Below are 22,037 nucleotides of genomic sequence, written 5' to 3'. Positions count from 1 at the left end.
GGGAACAGAGGTAAATAAATACCTAAAGTAGGCAGTCATTGTTCCATAGCCACTCTCAGGGCAGGCTGTCAGGTTTCAGCTGTTTCATTCTTTATGGTCTGATCCCAGGAATTCATTGGCACAGGCACACACACACATTTCATTATTCTTTTGCATTAGTTTGTTTCACATATCTGGAAAATGTTGAAACAGACTTTGTTTGTTAGTTAGCTTGTTGACTAAGCCGGGGTATGAATGAGATGGTTAGATGTCGGTTAGAGATGGGCTATGCCAGGTACAGTATGTACTCTATGCCATACATACAGTAGTTTCTCAATTTTTTTCATCTGATCAGTCCTGTAAGTCTGGCTTGTTGTTTCGCAACATCAACCAGCTGTCAGCTCATTTGTTTTACTGATAACATCAACCGGTTGAGTGGGGCAGAAATTACAGGTTGTTCTGAGTTCAGTTTAATGGAGAGAACCTATCACGCACCTGCAATGTTGACAAGCTTTAAATAGGCACCTTTTCCACACAGATGCCTGAGGGAATAATGTTGATGTATGTTTGCTTAGCTGCTGTCAGAAAGATAAGCATGATGGACTTTAAGACATACTTACCATAGATAATACATAGAAGAAGATTGTCTATAGAAAGCATAAATGCAGAAGTTATTTGTATGAGGCCAACAGCTAATATCAAAGTGAAGGATATTTACAAAAGAATGCACATTTATTTTATTTTACAAAAGAGCATTACAAAATGTATGCAACAGGCACTTATAAGCCCACAGACAATGGTAGAATGATAGATAGGGTAAACGCATAAAGATTTGTTCTGAATACTGTTCATTTTAAAGGGGCAATCTGCAGTTCAAACAATAACAAAGTGTTTCTCCGCCACTGTTTCAGTAAACAACCTGAGGGATGGGGCTGAAGAAACATAACCACTCTCAGAGCTATGGATGCAAGAGCTGACCATCCATGACATCACAATGATCCTTTTAAGCATGTTTTGAGGCTAGCTTATGCAGTGGATGTTAACAATAACCTTGTTTCGAAAAAGTTGAGTAAAACAAGCAAAATATCATTTTGGTTTCTGATGGGGTATGCCAGTTGAACTAAGCTCATGAGGCCTTATTAGGTTATATTCTTCAAGAATAAATGGGTATATATAATTAATATATAGTAATGACATATTGCCCCTTTAAACTTGAAGGAAAACTGCTCTGTCTCTGTTAACTGCTTATTTCCAAACACAACCTACTACTGAAAAGCATGGCTGGAGAACATCTGTGTTATGGTATAAGGCTCCAGATGCTTTGCATACAGTCTACCGTTGGAGCCCGTGGCTTCACTGACTTATTGGGAGAATGGAATGTGAGTCGTTGGTGATATTTGAATAATATTTGTTCACTGCCAATCTGAAGGGGCTTACTAACAGTAGTATATTATTAAAGAACTGTAGCTCAGTTGGTAAAGCATGGTGCTTGCAATGCCAGGATAGGGGGTTCGATTCCTGGGACCACCTGTACATAAAATGTATGCACGCATGACTGTAAGCTGCTTTGGATAAAAGCATCTGCTAATTTCTTATATTCAAATGATAAATGTCAGGCTTTGATACTATAACAGGCTCTAAGTCTGCACTATGTGTGTCCATTAAGTAAATCAACACTTAAATATTCATTTTAATTGAACAAAAAGCTATCTGAATTAATAAGAGGTGAAATGAGAAAATACATTATTAATACAGAAGTAATTTTATCTTTGTTGAATGCTATGTTGATAATAACTATATACTGCAAAGTGAAATATTCTGAGAACAAAGTATTAAATTATTCAAATTAAAACCATAATATCCTTGGACTAAAGAATGAGTCACTAAGGTGTCTATTTCTTATATACAGTAGGTTACAGTACACAGTCCATAGCAGCTCATTGGAGTAGACCGGTTGCTATTGAGCTGTGTAGGAATGGTCTCTATACCCATACATAGATAATATAGCATCCATAATCCTCTATGGCACTGTGCATGACCAAGCAGTTCTACAGCCAACCAGTTTGAGAGATGGACAGGTGCTGGTTCAAGATGGGGCACGTTGATGCTGTGTACTTCAGCGGGTCATCATGTGGAAAGTGGAGGCTTAGGTAAAACAACAGTTTGGATATACAGTATGTGCCCTCAGAGCAAAGATATCACATTATTTGATTATATACTGTTGACATTGAGAATGATGAAGTATATCCTTTCTCTTCACTGGAGCACCTGTGGTGAGGGTATCCAGTTGTATACACTAAGTTGAAGTTACAACCTGACTTTCAGGCATACCCACTTAGATAAGGCTGATGTGTGGCTTTACGTTCAGGTTCAAACTGTACACTCAGCATAAAAAGCATAAACTGTGGACATATGTGGGATGTAGCCCAGAGGAGAATGTTTACCTACTCTTCACCACAGGCAAATCAAGTGGTAAGTCCTATTAGTAGTTTTATCAATACCCCCTTTGACTGTGGTAATAAGCCCTATGAAATGCTCAGTGTCTCTGCTCCACTGTTTGGGTCACTACACCACCCATGTGCTCTGCCTCATGTTACAGTCAAGACAAAAGTCTGGCTCCTGTATAAAGGTGAAACCTGAGATGCCCTGCTTCATTGCCATGGTGACCCGCTAAGCAACTCCTTCTGCTGCAAAGTGCTTGGCTCTGTCCTCTCCTCATTAATTGACAGCGACAACACATGCCTGTTCAGTGTCCTCTCTGATATCACTTCCTGTGATGATTTCGGTTTTAGCCCCTCCTCTTCCTGTGACAACCACACTCTGAGCCTGTGAGTTAGTCGTCGTGCCAACCAACGTGACAGTGTTTTGGAAAGGAGTCTGGGCCAACAGGCCCAGCTGCCAATCACACTGTTCCTCCCTCTAGCGGTCCCATCCAGCTCACGTATCAGGCCTCCGAAGTCCCGAGGCAGGCAGTAGCGTGGGACTTCTCTGAGGTCCTTGGGGATGTCTCGACTGTGACAGAGGCCCTGGAAGTAGACAATGGTGAAGCCGTTGACCCTGCTTGCCCCCTGTCGTGCCCCCTGCAGACAGGACAGGGCAGCCCTGAACACTGGCCCTGTCACTGAGGAGGGCTCTCTCTCCTCTCTGCTCCTACTCTCCTCTTTCCATTCCTTTCCTTTCTTCAATCCTGCTTGCTCCTGTTCCACTCTTGTTTTCTCAAGTTCTTCAATTTTTTCTCCTCCCCTTTCCCCTTGTTGCATCTCCTCTCCTTTCCTCCCTCCTGTCTGTTCCCCCTCCCTCCTATCCCCTCCCTCCCTCTCTTCTCTCCAGCTCTTGTAGGATTCCTTAGCCACTGCGCTCCATACGATCAGCACCTGGCCTCCTGCCTCTCTGACTGCCTCCCACTGTCCATACAGCCAGGGCACAGGGCCCAGCTCAGCCACCCCAGCCCAAGACCTCTCCACAGCCCCAGGACAAGCCCCAATGGAGCTCTGGGTCCACAAAGCCATGCGCACTTCAGCACACAACTCCCCCTGTAGGAAGGAAGCCAAAGCGCACACGGCAGACACATGGGCTGACTGCTCTGATGAACACACCAACAACACAGGCCTCTGGATGAATAGCCAACCTGCAGGGAGAGAGAGGGGGAGGCAGAGACACACACACAAAGACATACAAAGAAGGAGATGGTCAAGGGAAGAGAGCGAGAGAGAGAGAGAGTGCGAGAGAGAGAGAGAGAGAGAGAGAGAGAGAGAGAGAGACAGACGGACAGACGGACAGACGGACGGAGGGAGGGAGGGAGGGAGGGAGGGAGGGAGGGAGGGAGGGAGGGAGGGAGGGAGGGAGGGAGGGAGGGAGGGAGGGAGGGAGGGAGGGAGAGCGAGAGAGACAGAGAGAGAGAGAGAGACAGAGAGACAGAGAGAGAGAGAGAGAGAGAGAGAGGAGAGAGAGAGAGAAGGAGAGAGAGAGCGAGAGAGAGAGACAGAGAGAGAGAGAGAGAGAGAGAGAGGGAGATATGAGTATGGTGGAGAGAGAAACAAATACAGACAGACAGACAGACAGACAGACAGAGAGAGAGAGAGAGAGAGAGAGAGAGAGACAGACGGACAGACGGACAGACGGACAGACGGAGGGAGGGAGGGAGGGAGGGAGGGAGGGAGGGAGGGAGGGAGGGAGGGAGGGAGGGAGGGAGAGCGAGAGAGACAGAGAGAGAGAGAGACAGAGAGACAGAGAGAGAGAGAGAGGAAGAGAGAGAGAGAGGAGAGAGAGGAGAGAGAGAGCGAGAGAGAGAGACAGAGAGAGAGAGAGAGAGAGAGGGAGATATGAGTATGGTGGAGAGAGAAACAAATACAGACAAACAGACAGACAGACAGACAGACAGACAGACAGACAGACAGACAGACAGACAGACAGACAGACAGACAGACAGACAGACAGACAGACAGAGGGACAGACAGAGGGACAGACAGACAGACAGACAGACAGACAGACAGACAGACAGACAGACAGACAAAAAAGATATTGGAAATTATTTGTATTTATTCACTGATTTCTCAATTATTTAAATCAATGGATATTAAATCAATGGATATTAAATCAATGGATATTAAATCAATGGATATTAAATCAATGGATTAAATTAAGTGTGCTAGGTTTGAAGGATAAGGTGAGACAGACAGACACACAGACAGAGCAGATAGACACACAGATAGAGCAGATAGGTTAAGGATGGCACTCAATATTAATGCAATGTAATATGACTGAGGACACAAGAAGGGGCTACAAAGGTGTATGTACAGTACAAGAACAGTTACTGACCTGGGACTCCCTTCTTGGTCACATAGCGGATGAGGCTTCCCAGCATTGCCACTGTAACCAGAAGTGTCAAGACTGCAACAGCATAGAGACCCCATCTCCTGTGGGAATCTGAGGAGGCATATGAGGATACTATGCATAAGTGTGTGTGTGTGTGTGTGTGTGTGTGTGTGTGTGTGTGTGTGTGTGTGTGTGTGTGTGTGTGTGTGTGTGTGTGTGTGTGTGTGTGTGTGTGTGTGTGTGTGTGTGTGGCTGAGGCTGAACTCACAGTCAGGACACAGTAGTCTCCTCCCATACTGTGCAGGATCTGACCGCCAGACCTTCAGAGATATAGAGAGAGTGAAATTGAAATAAAGAAAAAGTAAAAGTAAGATTAGAGATGCGTTCACGTAATACAAAAGCAATTCATAGTTAGTTTGTTCGTACCTGCACACATATACCCTCAGTCAGGGATGATAAGGGCAGGTTCAGCTGTGTCTCTCTGGTGCCCCCACCCTGTTGAACAGAAAACTGCACTCTTAACAACATGGACCAGCAGTGTCTATTAAATTCAGGTTTTACTGTGACATGTTCAAGTACAGTGAAATGCTTAACTTGCATGCTCTACCCAACAGCGCAGTAATCAAAACTAGTATAACTAATACAAATACAAAATATATAATAAAGAGAACACGAAAAAGTAAAGATACGCAGTAAAGTAAAGCACGCAAGACAACATATTATAGAGGCTATTATGTCTCTATATTGTGGTGATAGTTTCTTATTTTACCATGTTTACTAAGTAGATAGCTCCTCTGGACACACATCCTTTCTCCTGCCAGACACAGAGTTGTGCAGCAAAGGATGCTGGGATAGTGGAGGTGAGATAGACACAGAGACTTTGTGAACCAGGACCAACATATGCCTCCCACTTAGACATACCTGAGGAAAGGAGGGAGGGATAGAGAGAGAGAGAGAGAGAGAGAGAGAGAGAGAGAGAGAGAGAGAGAGAGAGAGAGAGAGACGGAGAGAGAGAGAGAGAGAGAGAGAGAGAGAGAGAGGAAGGGAGAACGAGAGAAGGCGAGAGAGAGAGAGAGAGAAGAAAGAGGGAGAGATTATGTTTATGATATTAACAATATCAAGTGCAGTACTTCTATCACTGTGGTCTTGTGGTCTCTCACCTGGTTGGAATGGACAGTGGACATCATGGCTGCCTCTGAAGGAAAACTACAGAGAAGAGTGAGGGAGAGAGAGGGAGAGAGAGAGAGAGAGAGAGAGAGAGAGAGGGGGGGGGGGGGAGAGAGAGAGACAGAGAGAGAGGGAGAGAGAGAGAGAGAGAGAGAGAGAGAGAGAGAGAGAGAGGGAGGGAGGGAGGGAGGGAGAGTGAGTGAGGGAGAGAGAGAGACATCAGTGACTGAAATCCACAGGTGTCATGTATCATACTGTTAACTGTTGATACTAGACATACACTGAGTGTACAAAACATTAGGAACACCTTCCTAATGCTGAGTTGCACCCATTTTACCCTCAGAACATCCTCAATTCGTTGAGGCATGGACTTGAGAAGGTGTCAAAAGCATTCCACAGAAATGCTGGCCCATGTGGACTCCAGTACTTCCCACAGTTGTGTTCAAAGACACTTGAATCTTTTGTCTTGCTCAGTCCCCCTCTGAACAGCACACATACACAATCCATGTCTCAATTGTCTCAAAGCTTAAAAATCATTCTTTAACCTGTATCCTCCCCTTCATCTACTCTGATTGAAGTGGATTTAAAAGGTGACATCAATAAGGGATCATGTCTTTCACCTGGATTCAACTGGTCAGTTTATGTCATGGAAAGAGTATGACATAGTGTATATTGCTCAATGTGAGCAAGACAAAGGAGCTGATCGTGGACTACAGGAAAAGGCGGGCCGACAAGACCCTCATTAACATCGACGGGGCTGTAGTGGAGCGGGTTGAGAGCTTCAAGTTCCATGGTGTCCACATCACCAACAAACTATCATGGTCCAAACACACCAAGACTGTTGTGAAGAGGGCACTAAAACACATTTTTCCTCTTCAGGAGACTGAAAAGATTTGTCTTGGGTCCCCAGATCCTCAAAAGTTCTACAGCTGCACCATCGATGGCATTCTGACCAGTTGCATCACCGCCTGGTATGGCAACTGCTCGGCATCTGACCGTAAGGCGCTGCAGAGGGTAGTGTGTACGACCCAGTACATCACTGGGGCCAAGCTTCCTGCCATCCAGAACTATACCAAGAGGCTTCTAAACAGCTTCTACCCCCAACCCATAAGACTATTTACATTACACCCCCCTCTTTTACACCACTGTATGGCAAACAGTACCAGAGCGCCAAGTCTAGGACCGAAAAGCACCTCAACAGCTTCTACCCCCAAACCATAAGACTGCTGAACAATTAATGAAATAGCCACCGGATTATTTACATTGACCCCCCCTTTGTTTTTTACACTGCTGCTACTCGCTATTTATTATCTATGCATAGTCACTTCACCGCTACCCATATGTACAAATTACCTCGACTAACCTGTACCCCTGCACATTGACTCTGAACCGGTACCCCCTGTATATAGCCTCATTGTTGTTATTTTATTGTGTTACTGTTAATTCTTTTTTACTTTAGTTAATTTGATACATATTTTCTTAACTCTTTCTTCAACTGCACTGTTGGTTAAGCATTTCACGGTAAGGTCTACACATGTTGCATTCGGCCCATGTGACAAATAACATTGATTTGATTTTATCGGCTTATACACTCTTACCTGCACACACATCTGAGGGTGTTTATCCACAGCATAAATATTATATTTCTGTCAAGGATAGAGGGAAGATATCAGCAGCAGCATCATCATCATCTTCATCATCATCACCGTCATCATCAACACTCACCAGATCTCCCTTCTCCTCCATGTCCTCCAGTGTGGAGTTTAGGATGGGAGTGCATTGTGGTGTGTTTCTCTGGTGTCGCCAGCAGAGGGAGGCAGAGGGCTTCAGGTAAGCAGTAGGACACAGGGCACTCCAGGCCATGCTTGAACCCAACTCACCATACAAAGTCACATTACTGGAGCGCCACACGTCTCTGCCCCCTGGTGGTCAAACACAGACAGTGCACTGTTACTGATAGTGTGAGGACTGCATCTTCTGCTGGTTTGTCTGTGACTCATATTAATAATTGCTCCAGCAGAAAGCCCCTGCTATCCCCAGGTCTGATTCACTGGAAAATATACAGGTAACAACACACATAGAAACTGAAGCTAATCATCAGCTACGGCATCTCAAACAGGTCTAAGAGACAAACAATACATGAAAAATCAGAGGTGTACTCAAATAAACTAAAATGAAATTGTATTAGTCACATGCACCGATTACAACAGGTTACAGTGAAATGCTTACTTATGAGCCCCTAACCAACAATGTAGTTTAAAAAAAAACGGATACGAATAGAAATAAGTCATTAAAGAGCAGCAGTAAAATAACAATAGCGAGACTATATACAGGGGGGCACCAATACAGAGTCAATGTGCAGGGGGGGGGGGGGGGGGGGGTGCAAATAGTCTCATGGCTTGGGGGTAGAAGCTGTTTAGAAGCCTCTTGGACCTAGACGTGGTGCTCCGGTACCGCTTGCCATGCAAGCAGAGAGAACAGACTACGACTAGGGTGGCTGGAGTCTTTAACAATTTTTAGGGCCTTCCTCTGACACCGCCTGGTATAGAGGTCCTGGATGGCAGGAACCTTTGCCCCAGTGATGTACTGGGCCATTCGCACTAACCTCTGTAGTGCCTTGCGGTCGGAGGCCGAGCAGTTGCTATACCAGGCAGTTATGCAACCGGTCAGGATGCTCTTGATGGTGCAGCTGTATAACCTTTTGAGGATCTGAGGACCCATGCCAAATCTTTTCAGCCTCCTGAGGGGGAATAGGTTTTGTTGTGCCCTCTTAACGACTGTCTTGGTGTGCTTGGACCATGATAGTTTGTTGGTGATGTGGACACCAAGGAACTTGAAGCTCTCAACCTGCTCCCCTGCAGCCCAGTCGATGAGAATGGGGGCATGCTCAGTCCTCTTTTTCCTGTAGTCCACAATCGTCTCCTTTGTCTTAATCAAATCAAATCAAATCAAATTTTATTTGTCACATACACATGGTTAGCAGATGTTAATGCGAGTGTAGCGAAATGCTTGTGCTTCTAGTTCCGACAATGCAGTAATAACAAGTAATCTAACTAACAAATCCAAAACTACTGTCTTGTACACAGTGTAAGGGGATAAAGAATATGTACATAAGGATATATGAATGAGTGATGGTACAGAGCAGCATAAGCAAGATACAGTAGATGGTATCGAGTACAGTATGTACAAATGAGATGAGTATGTAAACAAAGTGGCATAGTTTAAAGTGGCTAGTGATACATGTATTACATAAGGATACAGTCGATGATATAGAGTACAGTATATACGTATGCATATGAGATGAATAATGTAGGGTAAGTAACATTATATAAGGTAGCATTGTTTAAAGTGGCTAGTGATATATTTACATCATTTCCCATCAATTCCCATTATTAAAGTGGCTGGAGTTGAGTCAGTGTCAGTGTGTTGGCAGCAGCCACTCAGTGTTAGTGGTGGCTGTTTAACAGTCTGATGGCCTTGAGATAGAAGCTGTTTTTCAGTCTCTCGGTCCCAGCTTTGATGCACCTGTACTGACCTCGCCTTCTGGATGATAGCGGGGTGAACAGGCAGTGGCTCGGGTGGTTGATGTCCTTGATGATCTTTATGGCCTTCCTGTGACATCGGGTGGTGTAGGTGTCCTGGAGGGCAGGTAGTTTGCCCCCGGTGATGCGTTGTGCAGACCTCACTACCCTCTGGAGAGCCTTACGGTTGAGGGCGGTGCAGTTGCCATACCAGGCGGTGATACAGCCCGCCAGGATGCTCTCGATTGTGCATCTGTAGAAGTTTGTGAGTGCTTTTGGTGACAAGCCGAATTTCTTCAGCCTCCTGAGGTTGAAGAGGCGCTGCTGCGCCTTCTTCACGATGCTGTCTGTGTGAGTGGACCAATTTAGTTTGTCTGTGATGTGTATGCCGAGGAACTTAAAACTTGCTACCCTCTCCACTACTGTTCCATCGATGTGGATAGGGGGGTGTTCCCTCTGCTGTTTCCTGAAGTCCACAATCATCTCCTTAGTTTTGTTGACGTTGAGTGTGAGGTTATTTTCCTGACACCACACTCCGAGGGCCCTCACCTCCTCCCTGTAGGCCGTCTCGTCGTTGTTGGTAATCAAGCCTACCACTGTTGTGTCGTCCGCAAACTTGATGATTGAGTTGGAGGCGTGCGTGGCCACGCAGTCGTGGGTGAACAGGGAGTACAGGAGAGGGCTCAGAACGCACCCTTGTGGGGCCCCAGTGTTGAGGATCAGCGGGGAGGAGATGTTGTTGCCTACCCTCACCACCTGGGGGCGGCCCGTCAGGAAGTCCAGTACCCAGTTGCACAGGGCGGGGTCGAGACCCAGGGTCTCGAGCTTGATGACGAGCTTGGAGGGTACTATGGTGTTGAATGCCGAGCTGTAGTCGATGAACAGCATTCTCACATAGGTATCCCTCTTGTCCAGATGGGTTAGGGCAGTGTGCAGTGTGGTTGAGATTGCATCGTCTGTGGACCTATTTGGGCGGTAAGCAAATTGGAGTGGGTCTAGGGTGTCAGGTAGGGTGGAGGTGATATGGTCCTTGACTAGTCTCTCAAAGCACTTCATGATGACGGATGTGAGTGCTACGGGGCGGTAGTCGTTTAGCTCAGTTACCTTAGCTTTCTTGGGAACAGGAACAATGGTGGCCCTCTTGAAGCATGTGGGAACAGCAGACTGGTATAGGGATTGATTGAATATGTCCGTAAACACACCGGCCAGCTGGTCTGCGCATGCTCTGAGGGCGCGGCTGGGGATGCCGTCTGGGCCTGCAGCCTTGCGAGGGTTAACACGTTTAAATGTCTTACTCACCTCGGCTGCAGTGAAGGAGAGACCGCATGTTTTCATTGCAGGCCGTGTCAGTGGCACTGTATTGTCCTCAAAGCGGGCAAAAAAGTTATTTAGTCTGCCTGGGAGCAAGACATCCTGGTCCGTGACTGGGCTGGATTTCTTCCTGTAGTCCGTGATTGACTGTAGACCCTGCCACATGCCTCTTGTGTCTGAGCCGTTGAATTGAGATTCTACTTTGTCTCTGTACTGGCGCTTAGCTTGTTTGATAGCCTTGCGGAGGGAATAGCTGCACTGTTTGTATTCGGTCATGTTACCAGACACCTTGCCCTGATTAAAAGCAGTGGTTCGCGCTTTCAGTTTCACACGAATGCTGCCATCAATCCACGGTTTCTGGTTAGGGAATGTTTTAATCGTTGCTATGGGAACGACATCTTCAACGCACGTTCTAATGAACTCGCACACCGAATCAGCGTATTCGTCAATGTTGTTATCTGACGCAATACGAAACATCTCCCAGTCCACGTGATGGAAGCAGTCTTGGAGTGTGGAGTCAGCTTGGTCGGACCAGCGTTGGACAGACCTCAGCGTGGGAGCCTCTTGTTTTAGTTTCTGTCTGTAGGCAGGGATCAACAAAATGGAGTCGTGGTCAGCTTTTCCGAAAGGGGGGCGGGGCAGGGCCTTATATGCGTCGCGGAAGTTAGAGTAACAATGATCCAAGGTCTTTCCACCCCTGGTTGCGCAATCGATATGCTGATAAAATTTAGGGAGTCTTGTTTTCAGATTAGCCTTGTTAAAATCCCCAGCTACAATGAATGCAGCCTCCGGATAAATTGTTTCCAGTTTGCAGAGAGTTAAATAAAGTTCGTTCAGAGCCATCGATGTGTCTGCTTGGGGGGGGATATATACGGCTGTGATTATAATCGAAGAGAATTCTCTTGGTAGATAATGCGGTCTACATTTGATTGTGAGGAATTCTAAATCAGGAGAACAGAAGGATTTGAGTTCCTGTATGTTTCTTTCATCACACCATGTCACGTTGGCCATGAGGCATACGCCCCCGACCCTCTTCTTACCAGAAAGATGTTTGTTTCTGTCTGCGCGATGCGTGGAGAAACCCGTTGGCTGCACCGCTTCGGATAGAGTCTCTCCAGTGAGCCATGTTTCAGTGAAGCAAAGGACGTTACAGTCTCTGATGTCCCTCTGGAATGCTACCCTTGCTCGGATTTCATCAACCTTGTTGTCAAGAGACTGGACATTGGCAAGAAGAATGCTAGGGAGTGGTGCACGGTGCGCCCGTCTCCGGAGTCTGACCAGAAGACCGCCTCGTTTCCCTCTCTTTCGGAGTCGTTTTTTTGGGTCGCTGCATAGGATCCACTCCGTTGTCCTGTTTGTAAGGCAGAACACAGGATCCGCGTCGCGAAAAACATATTCTTGGTCGTACTGATGGTGAGTAGACGCTGATCTTATATTCAGTAGTTCTTCTCGACTGTATGTAATGAAACCTAAGATGACCTGGGGTACTAATGTAAGAAATAACACGTAAAAAAACAAAAAACTGCATAGTTTCCTAGGAACGCGAAGCGAGGCGGCCATCTCTGTCGGCGCCGGAAGTAAAGATCACATTGAGTTGTTGTTATGGCACCACACGGCCAGGTCTCTGACGTCCTCCCTACAGTCTGTCTCGACGTTGTCGGTGATCACTGTTGTGTCATTGCTAAACTTAATGATGGTGTTGGAGTTGTGCCTGGCCGTGCAGTCATGAGTGAAGAGGGAGTACAGGAGGGGACTGAGCACACACCCCTGAGGGGCCACTGTGTTGAGGATCAGCGTTGTGGATGTGTTGTTACCTACCCTCACCACCTTGGGGCGGCGCGTCCGGAAGTCCAGGATCCAGTTGCAGAGGGAGTGGTTTAGTCCCAGGGTCCTTAGCTTAGTGGTGAGCTTTGAGGGCACTATGATTTTGAACACTGAGCTGTAGTCAATGAATAGCATTCTCACCTAGGTGTTCCTTTTGTCAAGGTGGGAAAGGGCTGTGTTGAGTGCAATAGAGATCTATCATCTGTGGATCTGTTGGGCGGTATGCAAATTGGAGTGGGTCTAGGGTTTCTACAGACATGAGTGCTACGGGTCGGTAGTAATTTAGGCAGGTTACCTTAGTGTTCTTGGGCACAGGCACTATGGTGGTCTGCTTAAAACATGTTGGTATTACAGACTCGGATAGGGAGAGGTTGAAAATGTCAGTGAAGAAGTTACATGCCCCAGCTTCTGCGTTGTTGTGGGTTTGTATGTGTTTATGTGTGTATTTCAGGAAATGGCTTCCTGGATTCCCCCAAGCAGCTGATTGGTCAGCCCCATGGCAGATTGGAACTCTGATCCCGCCCTCTCGTTAGGGGATACAGTTGTCACCAATTACAAACTCCTTAAAAGCCCGTGTTCCTTTGTTAGGAGAGAGATCTTCTTTGATGTCCTGTGTTGGTTGTTGTGCAGACTGTTTTTGGAAAGTATTTTGTAGCTGGTCCTGCTGAGGTATGTTTATGTCAAAAGGACTGTGTTTTGATTATTCAAATTGTATTATTCTGTTTCATTTGTTCCGAGGGGTGAAGGCACCTTGAGAGTGCTTAGGCAAGAGGCCTGTGGGCATACATATACCCGTAGTGTGTACTCTATCTATGCACACTAGGTAAGACCTGGGCGGACCACCCCCTGTATTTTGGTTAGCGCGCCAGGTGGTGTTAAGGTTAGGGAAGTAGTGGGTAGGCAGGTAAGGTATTAGAGGGGACTCAACTTTTACTTTCTTTGCTTTGGTTCCGTCCAGTCCCTTTTCACCACATTACCATGTTAAGGAAATAAATTCCCAGTAAACGGTAATATTCTCTGCCTCTGTCATCCTTACCCGTACCTACAATCACATACCTCTTTCACTCCACGGGGAGTTGAGTGTAGCAGGGTGTTGCGCTCCCTCCAAGAGGCGTGCATAAAGGAAGCCATTTGCCAGTTGGTCAGTGCATGCTCGCAGTACACGTCCTGGTAATCCGCCTGTCCCTGCGGCCTTGTGAATGTTGACCTGTTTAACGGTCTTACTCACATCGGCTGTGGAGAGCTTGATCACAGTCTTCCGGAACAGATGGGGCTCTCATGCATGCTTCAGTGTTTATTTGCCTCGAAGTGAGCATAGAAGTAGTTTAGCTCGTCTGGTAGGCTCGTATCACTGGGCAGCTCTCTGCTGTGCTTTCCTTTAGTCTGTAATAGTTTGCAAGCCCTGTCACATCCGATGAGTGTCAGAGCAGATGTAGTACGATTCGATCTTAGTCCTGTATTGACGCTTTGCCTGTTTGATGGTTCGTCGGAGGGCATAGCGGGATTTCTTAAGCTTCCGGGTTAGAGTCCGGCTCCTTGAAAGCTGCAGCTTTAGCTCAGTGCGGATGTTGCCTGTAATCCATGGCTTCTGGTTGGGGTATGTACGTACGGTCACTGTGGGGACGACGTCATCGATGCACTTATTGATGAAGCCAATGACTGATGTGGTGTACTCAATACCATTGGAGGAATCCCGGTACATATTCCAGTCTGTGCTAGCAAAACAGTCCTGTAGCTTAGCATCTGCTTCATCTGACCACTTTTTTGTATTGATCTAGTCACTGTTGCTTCCTGCTTTAATATTTGCTTGTAATCAGGAATCAGGAGGATAGAATTATGGGCAGATTTTCCAAATGGAGGGAGAGCATTGTATGTGTGTGGAGTAAAGGTGGTCCAGTTTTCTTTTTTTCCCCCCTGGTTGCACATTTAATATGCTGATATAAATTTGGTAAAACGGATTTAAGTTTCCCTGCATTAAAGTCACCGGCTACTAGGAGCACCGCCTCTGGGTGAGCGTTTTCTTGTTTGCTTATGGCGGAATACAGCTCATTCAATGCTGTTTTAGTGCCAGCCTCTGACTGTGGTGGTATGTAAACACCTACGAAAAATGCAGATAAACTTTCTAGGTAGATAGTGTGGTGTACAGCTTATCATGAGATACCCTACCTCAGGCGAGCAATAGCTCGAGACTTCCTTAGATATTGTGCACCAGCTGTTACAAAAATACATAGTCCGCCGCCCCTTGTCTTACCAGACGCCGGTGTAGCGTATAACCAGACAGCTGTATGTTATGTTGATAGTGTCGTCGTTCAGCCACGACTCCATGAAGCGTAAGATATTACAGTTTTGAATGTCCCGTTGGCAGTTCAATCTTCCACGTAGGTCATCTATTTTATTGTCCAAAGATTGCACGTTTGCTAGCAGAATGGAAGTGGGGGTTTATTAGATCACCAACGAATTCACAGAAGGCAGCCCGCCCTCTGGACCCTTTTTCTCCACCTCCTCTTCATGCAAATCACGGGGATCTGGGCCTGTTCCTGAGAAAGCAGTATATCGTTCGCGACAGGCTCGTTAATGGAAAAAAGGATTCTGCCAGTCCGTGGTGAGTAATCGCAGTCCTGATGTCCAGAAATGATTTCGGTCATAAGAGACGGTAGCGGCAACATTATGTACAAAAGAAGTTATAAACAACGCAAATAAACTAACAAAAAACACTATCGGTTGGGGGCACGTAAAACGTCTGCCTTCTTCTCCGGCACCATTTTAGATTAAATACTCACCATCTAATGAGCCATTCACAAACGGGCAAACTGTGGTTCGCCTTGCGTCTAGGTGTGTGTAATATACCTGCAGGCATATGTACAGACAGACAGGCAGAGAGACATGCAAGGACACAAACATGAGACATACTGTAGTTTTAGCCACGCAGTACTGTCACTGTCTATTGCACATTATCTGATAGTTAACTCATTGTGATATGTCACTGAGTGAGACCTTCTTACCTGTACACAGACACAGGGTAGCAGGTAGGGGAAACTGAGAGTCACTGATCGATTCTGATTGGTGTCAATCTGGAGAGAACAACAGAATATTAATTAACAGATTATCAACCTACACTACCGGTCAAAAGTTTTAGAACACCTACTCATTCAAAGGTTTTTCTTTCTTTTTTACTATTTTCTATATTGTTGAATAATAAAGACAACAAAACTATGAAATAGCACATAGAATCGTTATAACCAAAAAAGTGTTAAAACAAATCAAAATATATTTCATATTTGAGATTATTCAAATAGCCACCCTTTGCCTTGATGACAGCTTTGCACACTCTTGGCAGTCTTTCAACCAGCTTCACCTGGAAAGCTTTTCCAACAATCTTGAAGGAGTTCCCACATATGCTGAGCACTTGTTGGCTGATTTTCCTTCACTCTGCGGTCCGACTCATCCCAAAACCATCTCAATTTGGATGAGGTCGGGGAATTATGGAAGCCAGGTCATCTGACGCAGCATTCCATCACTCTCCTCTTGGTCAAATAGCCCTTACACAGCCTAGAGGTGTGTTGGGTCATTGTCCTGTTTAAAAACAAATAATAGTTCCACTAAGCCCAAACCAGATGGGAAGGCGTATCGCTGCAGAATGCTCTGGTAGCCATGCTGGTTAAGTGTGCCTTAAACTAAATAAATCACAGTGTCACCAGCAAAGCACCCCCACACCATAACACCTCCTCAATGCTTTAAGGTGGGAAATATACATGCAGAGATCATCTGTTTATCCACACCGCGTCTCAGAAAGACATGATGATTGGAAACAAAAATCTCCAATTTGGACTCCAGACCAAAGGACAAATTTCCACCAGTATAATGTCCATTGCTCGTGTTTCTTGGCCCAAGTAGGTCTCTTCTTCTTATTGGTTTCCTTTAGTAGTGGTTTCTTTGCATCAATTTGACAATGAAGGCATGATTCACACAGTCTCGTCTGAACAGTTGATGTTGATGTGTCTGTTACTTAATAAACTCTATGAAGCATTTATTCGGGCTGCAATTTCTGAGGCTGGTAACTCTAATGAACTTATCCTCTGCAGCAGAGGTAACTCTGGGTCTTCCATTCCTGTGGCGGTCCCCATGAGAGCCAGTTTCATCATAGCGCTTGATGGTTTTTGCGACTGCACTTGAGGAAACTTTCAAAGTTCTTAAAATGTTCCATATTGACTGACCTTTATGTCTTTAAAGTAATGATGGACTGTCATTTCTCTTTGCTTATTTAAGTTGTTCTTGCCATAATATCGAGTGGCGCTGCCATCTAAGGCACTGAAACTCAGTACTAGAGGCGTCACTACAGACACCCTGGTTCGAATCCAGGTTGTATCACAACTGGCCATGATTGGGAGTCCCATAGGGTGGCACACAATTGGCCCAGTGCTGTCCAGGTTTGGCCAGTGTAGGCCGTCATTGTAAATAAGAATTTGTTCTTAACTGACTTGCCTAGTTAAATAAAGGTTAAATTAAAAATATATATTTTACCAAATAGGGATATCTTCCGTTTACCACCCCTACCTTGTCACAACACAACTGATTGGCTCAAACCCATCAAGAAGAAAGAAATTCCACAAATGAACTTTTAACAAGGCACACTTGTTAATTTAAATGCATTCCAGGTGACTACCTCATGAAGCTGGTTGAGAGAATGCAAAGAGTGGCTATTTGAAGAATCTCAAATATAAAATATATTTTGATTTGTTTAACACTTTTTTTGGTTACTACATGATTCCATGTGTTATTTAATAGTTTTGATGTCTTCACTACTATTCTACAACGTAAAAAAATAGTAAAAATAAAGAAAATCTCATGAATGAGTAGGTGTTCTAAAATGTTTGACAGGTAGTGTATGTTATAAACAACATTCATCTTTTTAAAACACCTCTATACATGCACACACACACGCACGCACACAATACACACATGCAGAATAGCTTACAGTAGAAAGAGCAGAAAGGTTGGAGCATTCTGCATCTGTGTGTCTGTAGCACAACCTGGTGTATACATCAGATGAGCGAGCCGGTTGGTATATGTGGTCTCCAGTTGCTACTGTTACATTGAGGGATCGAGCCAGCTCATCCACAGACAGATCAAACTCTGGTACTGGATCTGAATCTGCATCACCTCAGACAGAGTCATAGTATGATTAGTATTATGATGTCATTCTCATCACATCACAGGTGAGGGATGGGGATAAGTGATGGAGGTGAAAGGTGAGATTAGTACCTGGACAGATGTCCTTCTGTACGATGTACCTGTGCTGTCTCTGTGGTTTAGAGGACAAAGACACATACACCTCTCGCCCTGCGTCAGCAGGGAAACAGTCATACACCAACTCCCACTGGAAGGCACCAGAGACACACACAGCAACATGATCAGAAGCTCACTTTCATCATTCTACTGTGTGTGTGTGTGTCTGTGCATGCATGTATGAAAATATCAGATCTTACCACAATCATGTGGCCAATGTCATGGGGATGTAAGCGCTTAATGTTGGTCTTTCCTACTATGATGGATCGAAACGGGTCACTCCACTTAAAATAAAAATGAATAAAGTGAATTTATTTTATGCATCTATCTTATCATTTTTAACTGAAAGGGAGAGGGGTTCCATTTCAAGAAATGTTACCTGTAAAGTGTCATTATTGACTCCATTTTTTATCGAGATGGTTCTGCGAGTTGTAGTTGACAGCTCCAGGTATTTAATGGTCAGTGTCCCAGTGAAGTCTAGAGGAACACAGAGGACAGATTAAAGAATTGTGGCAGTAAAGGTAGAACGAGAGAAAGAGGGGAAGTCAGGATACGGAAGAAAGATATAGACTGAAACAAACACAAGGCCAGAGAAAGGGAGACTGAGACTTTAAATAAAAGGAGGATGGGATGGAGGAAAGTTCTAAAGGGGATGAGGATGGTGCGGAGAGACAGAGATTGGTTGTGGATGGGAAACAGCCTTACCTGCCGCTTTCATTCTGACACGTACATGGACACAGGCAAAACAGGAGCCTTGTGATGAAGAGAACCCGAGAGTGGACAGACTCAGCTGAGGAAGACTCTCAGGGTTCCAGTTGGAACCTACAGAAAAAAAAGACAGAAACACAGAACATACGGACACTCAAAACAATATATGCAGTAAAATAAGTATACGAGTGAAGTCTGAAAATGCCAAATAAATGGTTCCTCTTCATATTGTGTACAAAATGAGTTATCCCATAGAGACCATGGACTGAAGTAACACTTACCATTTTGGTATTGAATCTATTGTGGAGAAACAGAGGAAGAAAAGGAGGAAGAAAAAAAGACTGGGTTAGTGAAGTGAATCTTGATGCAGGACAGGGACACATAGGCTAATCAATTTCCAATACAGTATTTCCATTATATACTGTCTGAGTATAATGTCTCTTTTGCATATTAGTTACATTATGTCCATGGTGGTGGGCCCCAAAGATGGTATGAATTAGTCCCTTACCTCGGTGACAGTTAGTCTGGTGCGTGTTATCTCCTCGGACGCGCACGGGAGCTGCAGCAGGCACAACAGGAGCAGGAGCACAGCAAGTGCAGGTCCATTCCCACGACTCATCATCATGATGGGTGACCACTAGCTTACTCACAACAGAGGCACATGTAAAAAGTCACGGCGTATCCAATGATGCTTGAACAACTTTGGCCCTAGGGACAAAAAAACGCAAATGCGCAAAAAAACAGCAGAACGACAGACCACACTCAATACGTTTAGCCTTACTTGCATATTAAAATCAACGAAATGAAATCCAAGAAAACGGAAACGTAGCCTACATGATAAGTTCCAGTGCTATGTTGTTTTGTCTGTTCCCAATAAGAACGGTAAAAAATAAATGACTCATTAATAATTGTTCCATGCGTATCAAGTTGTGCATTGAGTGAGTAGGTGAGTGGGTAGTTTAGTACAGCTCCACCTTTCCAGCTGCCTCAGACAGTGTGTACTCGTTTGACATTTATTTTGACGAACAATGAGGAAATAACAGTCAGGCTATGCTAAGAAATACTTATTTTTTTTTATGTTACATCCAGAAGGAAACGTGTATTGGCAAACATTGCAGTCCCCCTTGCACAGCCACTGACCGCTCTGTTAATCATAAATACCGCATCTTTTCTGAAACGGACCTTGGTTCAAATTATATTTAGGGTAATTCAGTAACTTTCTAAGACATTTGGAAGTAAGGGTGTGTTCGTAAATCACGCAGGAGTGTCAGGGCGTGCTTGGAGAGCGCTCTAGGCGTTAGTAAATTCAGAGTGTTTCGGCTCTTGTAGAGTTCAGAGCGCACACTGGACGCTCTGGCCGAGGATTACGGTTGATCCGAGTGTTCTGACCTCACAACTGGCAATCAAGCACCCAAGCTAACTGACCAAAGTTGGCTAGCTTGCTAGCTACTTCCAGAAACAAATGAGAGACCACCTCACTCTGACCATTTTACTCGCCCTATCAGAGCTGGTTAAAGCTGTTTTCATGTTTTCTAGAACGTTGGTGACTGTAACTGTGCTGCTGGCAACAATTTAATTAAGTTTTTTTTTGCCTACGTTTACTGAAACTAGGTCATATCCAACAAGAGTGTTGCACGGTTGTAAATTCTTCAGTTATTCTGCGCTCTTGCACACATCACATCAACACCATTATCCCAGAAACCCTAGACCCACTCCAATTTGCATACCGCCCAAACAGATCCACAGATGATGCAAACTCTATTGCACTCCACACTGCCCTTTCCCACCTGGACAAAAGGAACACTTATGTGAGAATGTTATTCATTGACTACAGCTCATTGACTACAGTTTAGCGTTCAACACCATAGTGCCCTCACATCTCGTCACTAAGCTAAGGATCCTGAGACTAAACATCTGCAACTGGATCCTGGACTTCCTGACGGGCCGCCCCCCATTTCACTTTAAGTTATACACCTGTTGTATTCGGAGCACATGACAAATAAACTTTGATTTGATTTGATTTGAGACTAGAGTGCTCTGAAATCGGAGTCGATGGCCAGAGTGAATTTACCAACGCACCCTAAATATTATAATATTTTTCATTTTATTTGAAGTATGTGGAAATATAAATATTTAAATACTCTCATGCATTTTTATTTTTTTTACCTTTATTTAACTAGGCAAGTCAGTTAAGAACAAATTCTTATTTTCAATGACGGCCAAGGAACAGTGGGTTAACTGCCTGTTCAGGGGCAGAACGACAGATTTGAACCTGGTCTGTTTGGTTATGGTATTTGACAATGTTTGTAAAGAAGTATTTGAAAATAGTTTCAGATAGTTTGCTGTTTATAGAAAATCATTTGATAACATTTCAACCCATGCCTGCAGCCGCCTCTGGTTAGGCTCATGTGTTGTTTTCCAATTAAGCAATAAGGCACGAGGAGGTGTGGAATATGACCAATATCAAATCAAATTTTATTGGTCACATACACATATTTAGCAGATGTTTGCGGGTGTAGCGAAATGGTTGTGTTCCTAGCTCCAACAGTGCAGTAATATCTAACAATTGACAACAATACACAAATCTAAAAGTAAAAGAATGGAATCAAGAAATATATAGAAAAAAATATTAGGACAAGCAATGTCGGAGTGGCATTGACTAAAATACAGTAGAATATAATATAATTGTCACAACTTCTGCCGAAGTTGGCTCCCCTGCCTGTTCGGGCGGTGCTCGGTGGTCGTCGTCACCGGCCTACTAGCCGCCACCGATCCCTTTTTTGTGGTCTGTTTGTTTTGTCTTATTAGTTTCACCTGTGTCCTGTTGGATGTGCTTGATGGGCTTCCTTAATTAAAGTACACGTACCCACTCTTGTTTAGTGCGGGATTGAATTTCTGTTACGTGTGTGCGTTAGGTAGAGGTGTTCGTGTTCTGGACCTGGCACCCTGTGTTTTGGGTGGTCCATATTATTGTCCGTGCCCTGTGTTGTGGGCTTGTTATTTTGTGCCACATTAAAGTGCACCTTTTCCCTGTGGAACTCTCTGCGCCTGATTCCTTCCTCACCCACCTAGTCCCGTGTGACAATAATATAATACAGTAAATACAGTGCCTTGCGAAAGTATTCGGCCCCCTTGAACTTTGCGACCTTTTGCCACATTTCAGGCTTCAAACATAAAGATATAAAACTGTATTTTTTTGTGAAGAATCAACAACAAGTGGGACACAATCATGAAGTGGAACATCATTGGATATTTCAAACTTTTTTAACAAATCAAAAACTGAAAAATTGGGCGTGCAAAATTATTCAGCCCCCTTAAGTTAATACTTTGTAGCGCCACCGTTTGCTGCGATTACAGCTGTAAGTCGCTTGGGGTATGTCTCTATCAGTTTTGCACATCGAGAGACTGACATTTTTTCTCATTCCT

At 44.7% G+C, this 22,037-nt stretch overlaps 1 protein-coding gene across 2 annotated transcripts; it reads right to left on the bottom strand.

The window, feature by feature from the left end:
- Nucleotides 1-2,601: 2,601 nt before the first annotated feature.
- LOC110491127 (interleukin-17 receptor C-like) lies at nt 2,602-19,723 on the bottom strand. Of its 2 annotated transcripts, none has more exons than XM_036947417.1 (17): nt 19,120-19,723; nt 18,893-18,908; nt 18,609-18,725; nt 18,283-18,380; nt 18,104-18,187; nt 17,880-17,994; nt 17,593-17,777; nt 15,620-15,688; nt 15,398-15,464; nt 7,687-7,883; nt 7,560-7,607; nt 5,955-6,000; nt 5,564-5,715; nt 5,221-5,289; nt 5,063-5,114; nt 4,798-4,905; nt 2,602-3,607 (listed from the first exon to the last, which is right to left on the bottom strand). In XM_036947417.1, the coding sequence occupies exons 1-17, from the start codon at nt 19,234-19,236 to the stop codon at nt 2,631-2,633; spliced, it is 2,517 nt and encodes an 838-aa protein (XP_036803312.1). In that variant the 5' UTR covers nt 19,237-19,723; the 3' UTR covers nt 2,602-2,630. The 2 variants fall into 2 exon arrangements, with proteins under 2 accessions (XP_036803312.1, XP_036803313.1); XM_036947418.1 differs by having other exon boundaries at nt 17,593-17,768.
- Nucleotides 19,724-22,037: the final 2,314 nt, after the last annotated feature.

This window comes from Oncorhynchus mykiss, chromosome 16 (assembly GCF_013265735.2).
Source record: "Oncorhynchus mykiss isolate Arlee chromosome 16, USDA_OmykA_1.1, whole genome shotgun sequence".
NCBI lineage: Eukaryota > Metazoa > Chordata > Actinopteri > Salmoniformes > Salmonidae > Oncorhynchus > Oncorhynchus mykiss.
The sequence above is the reverse complement of the archived record's forward strand: the minus strand, read 5'-3'. Positions and strand labels throughout refer to the sequence as shown.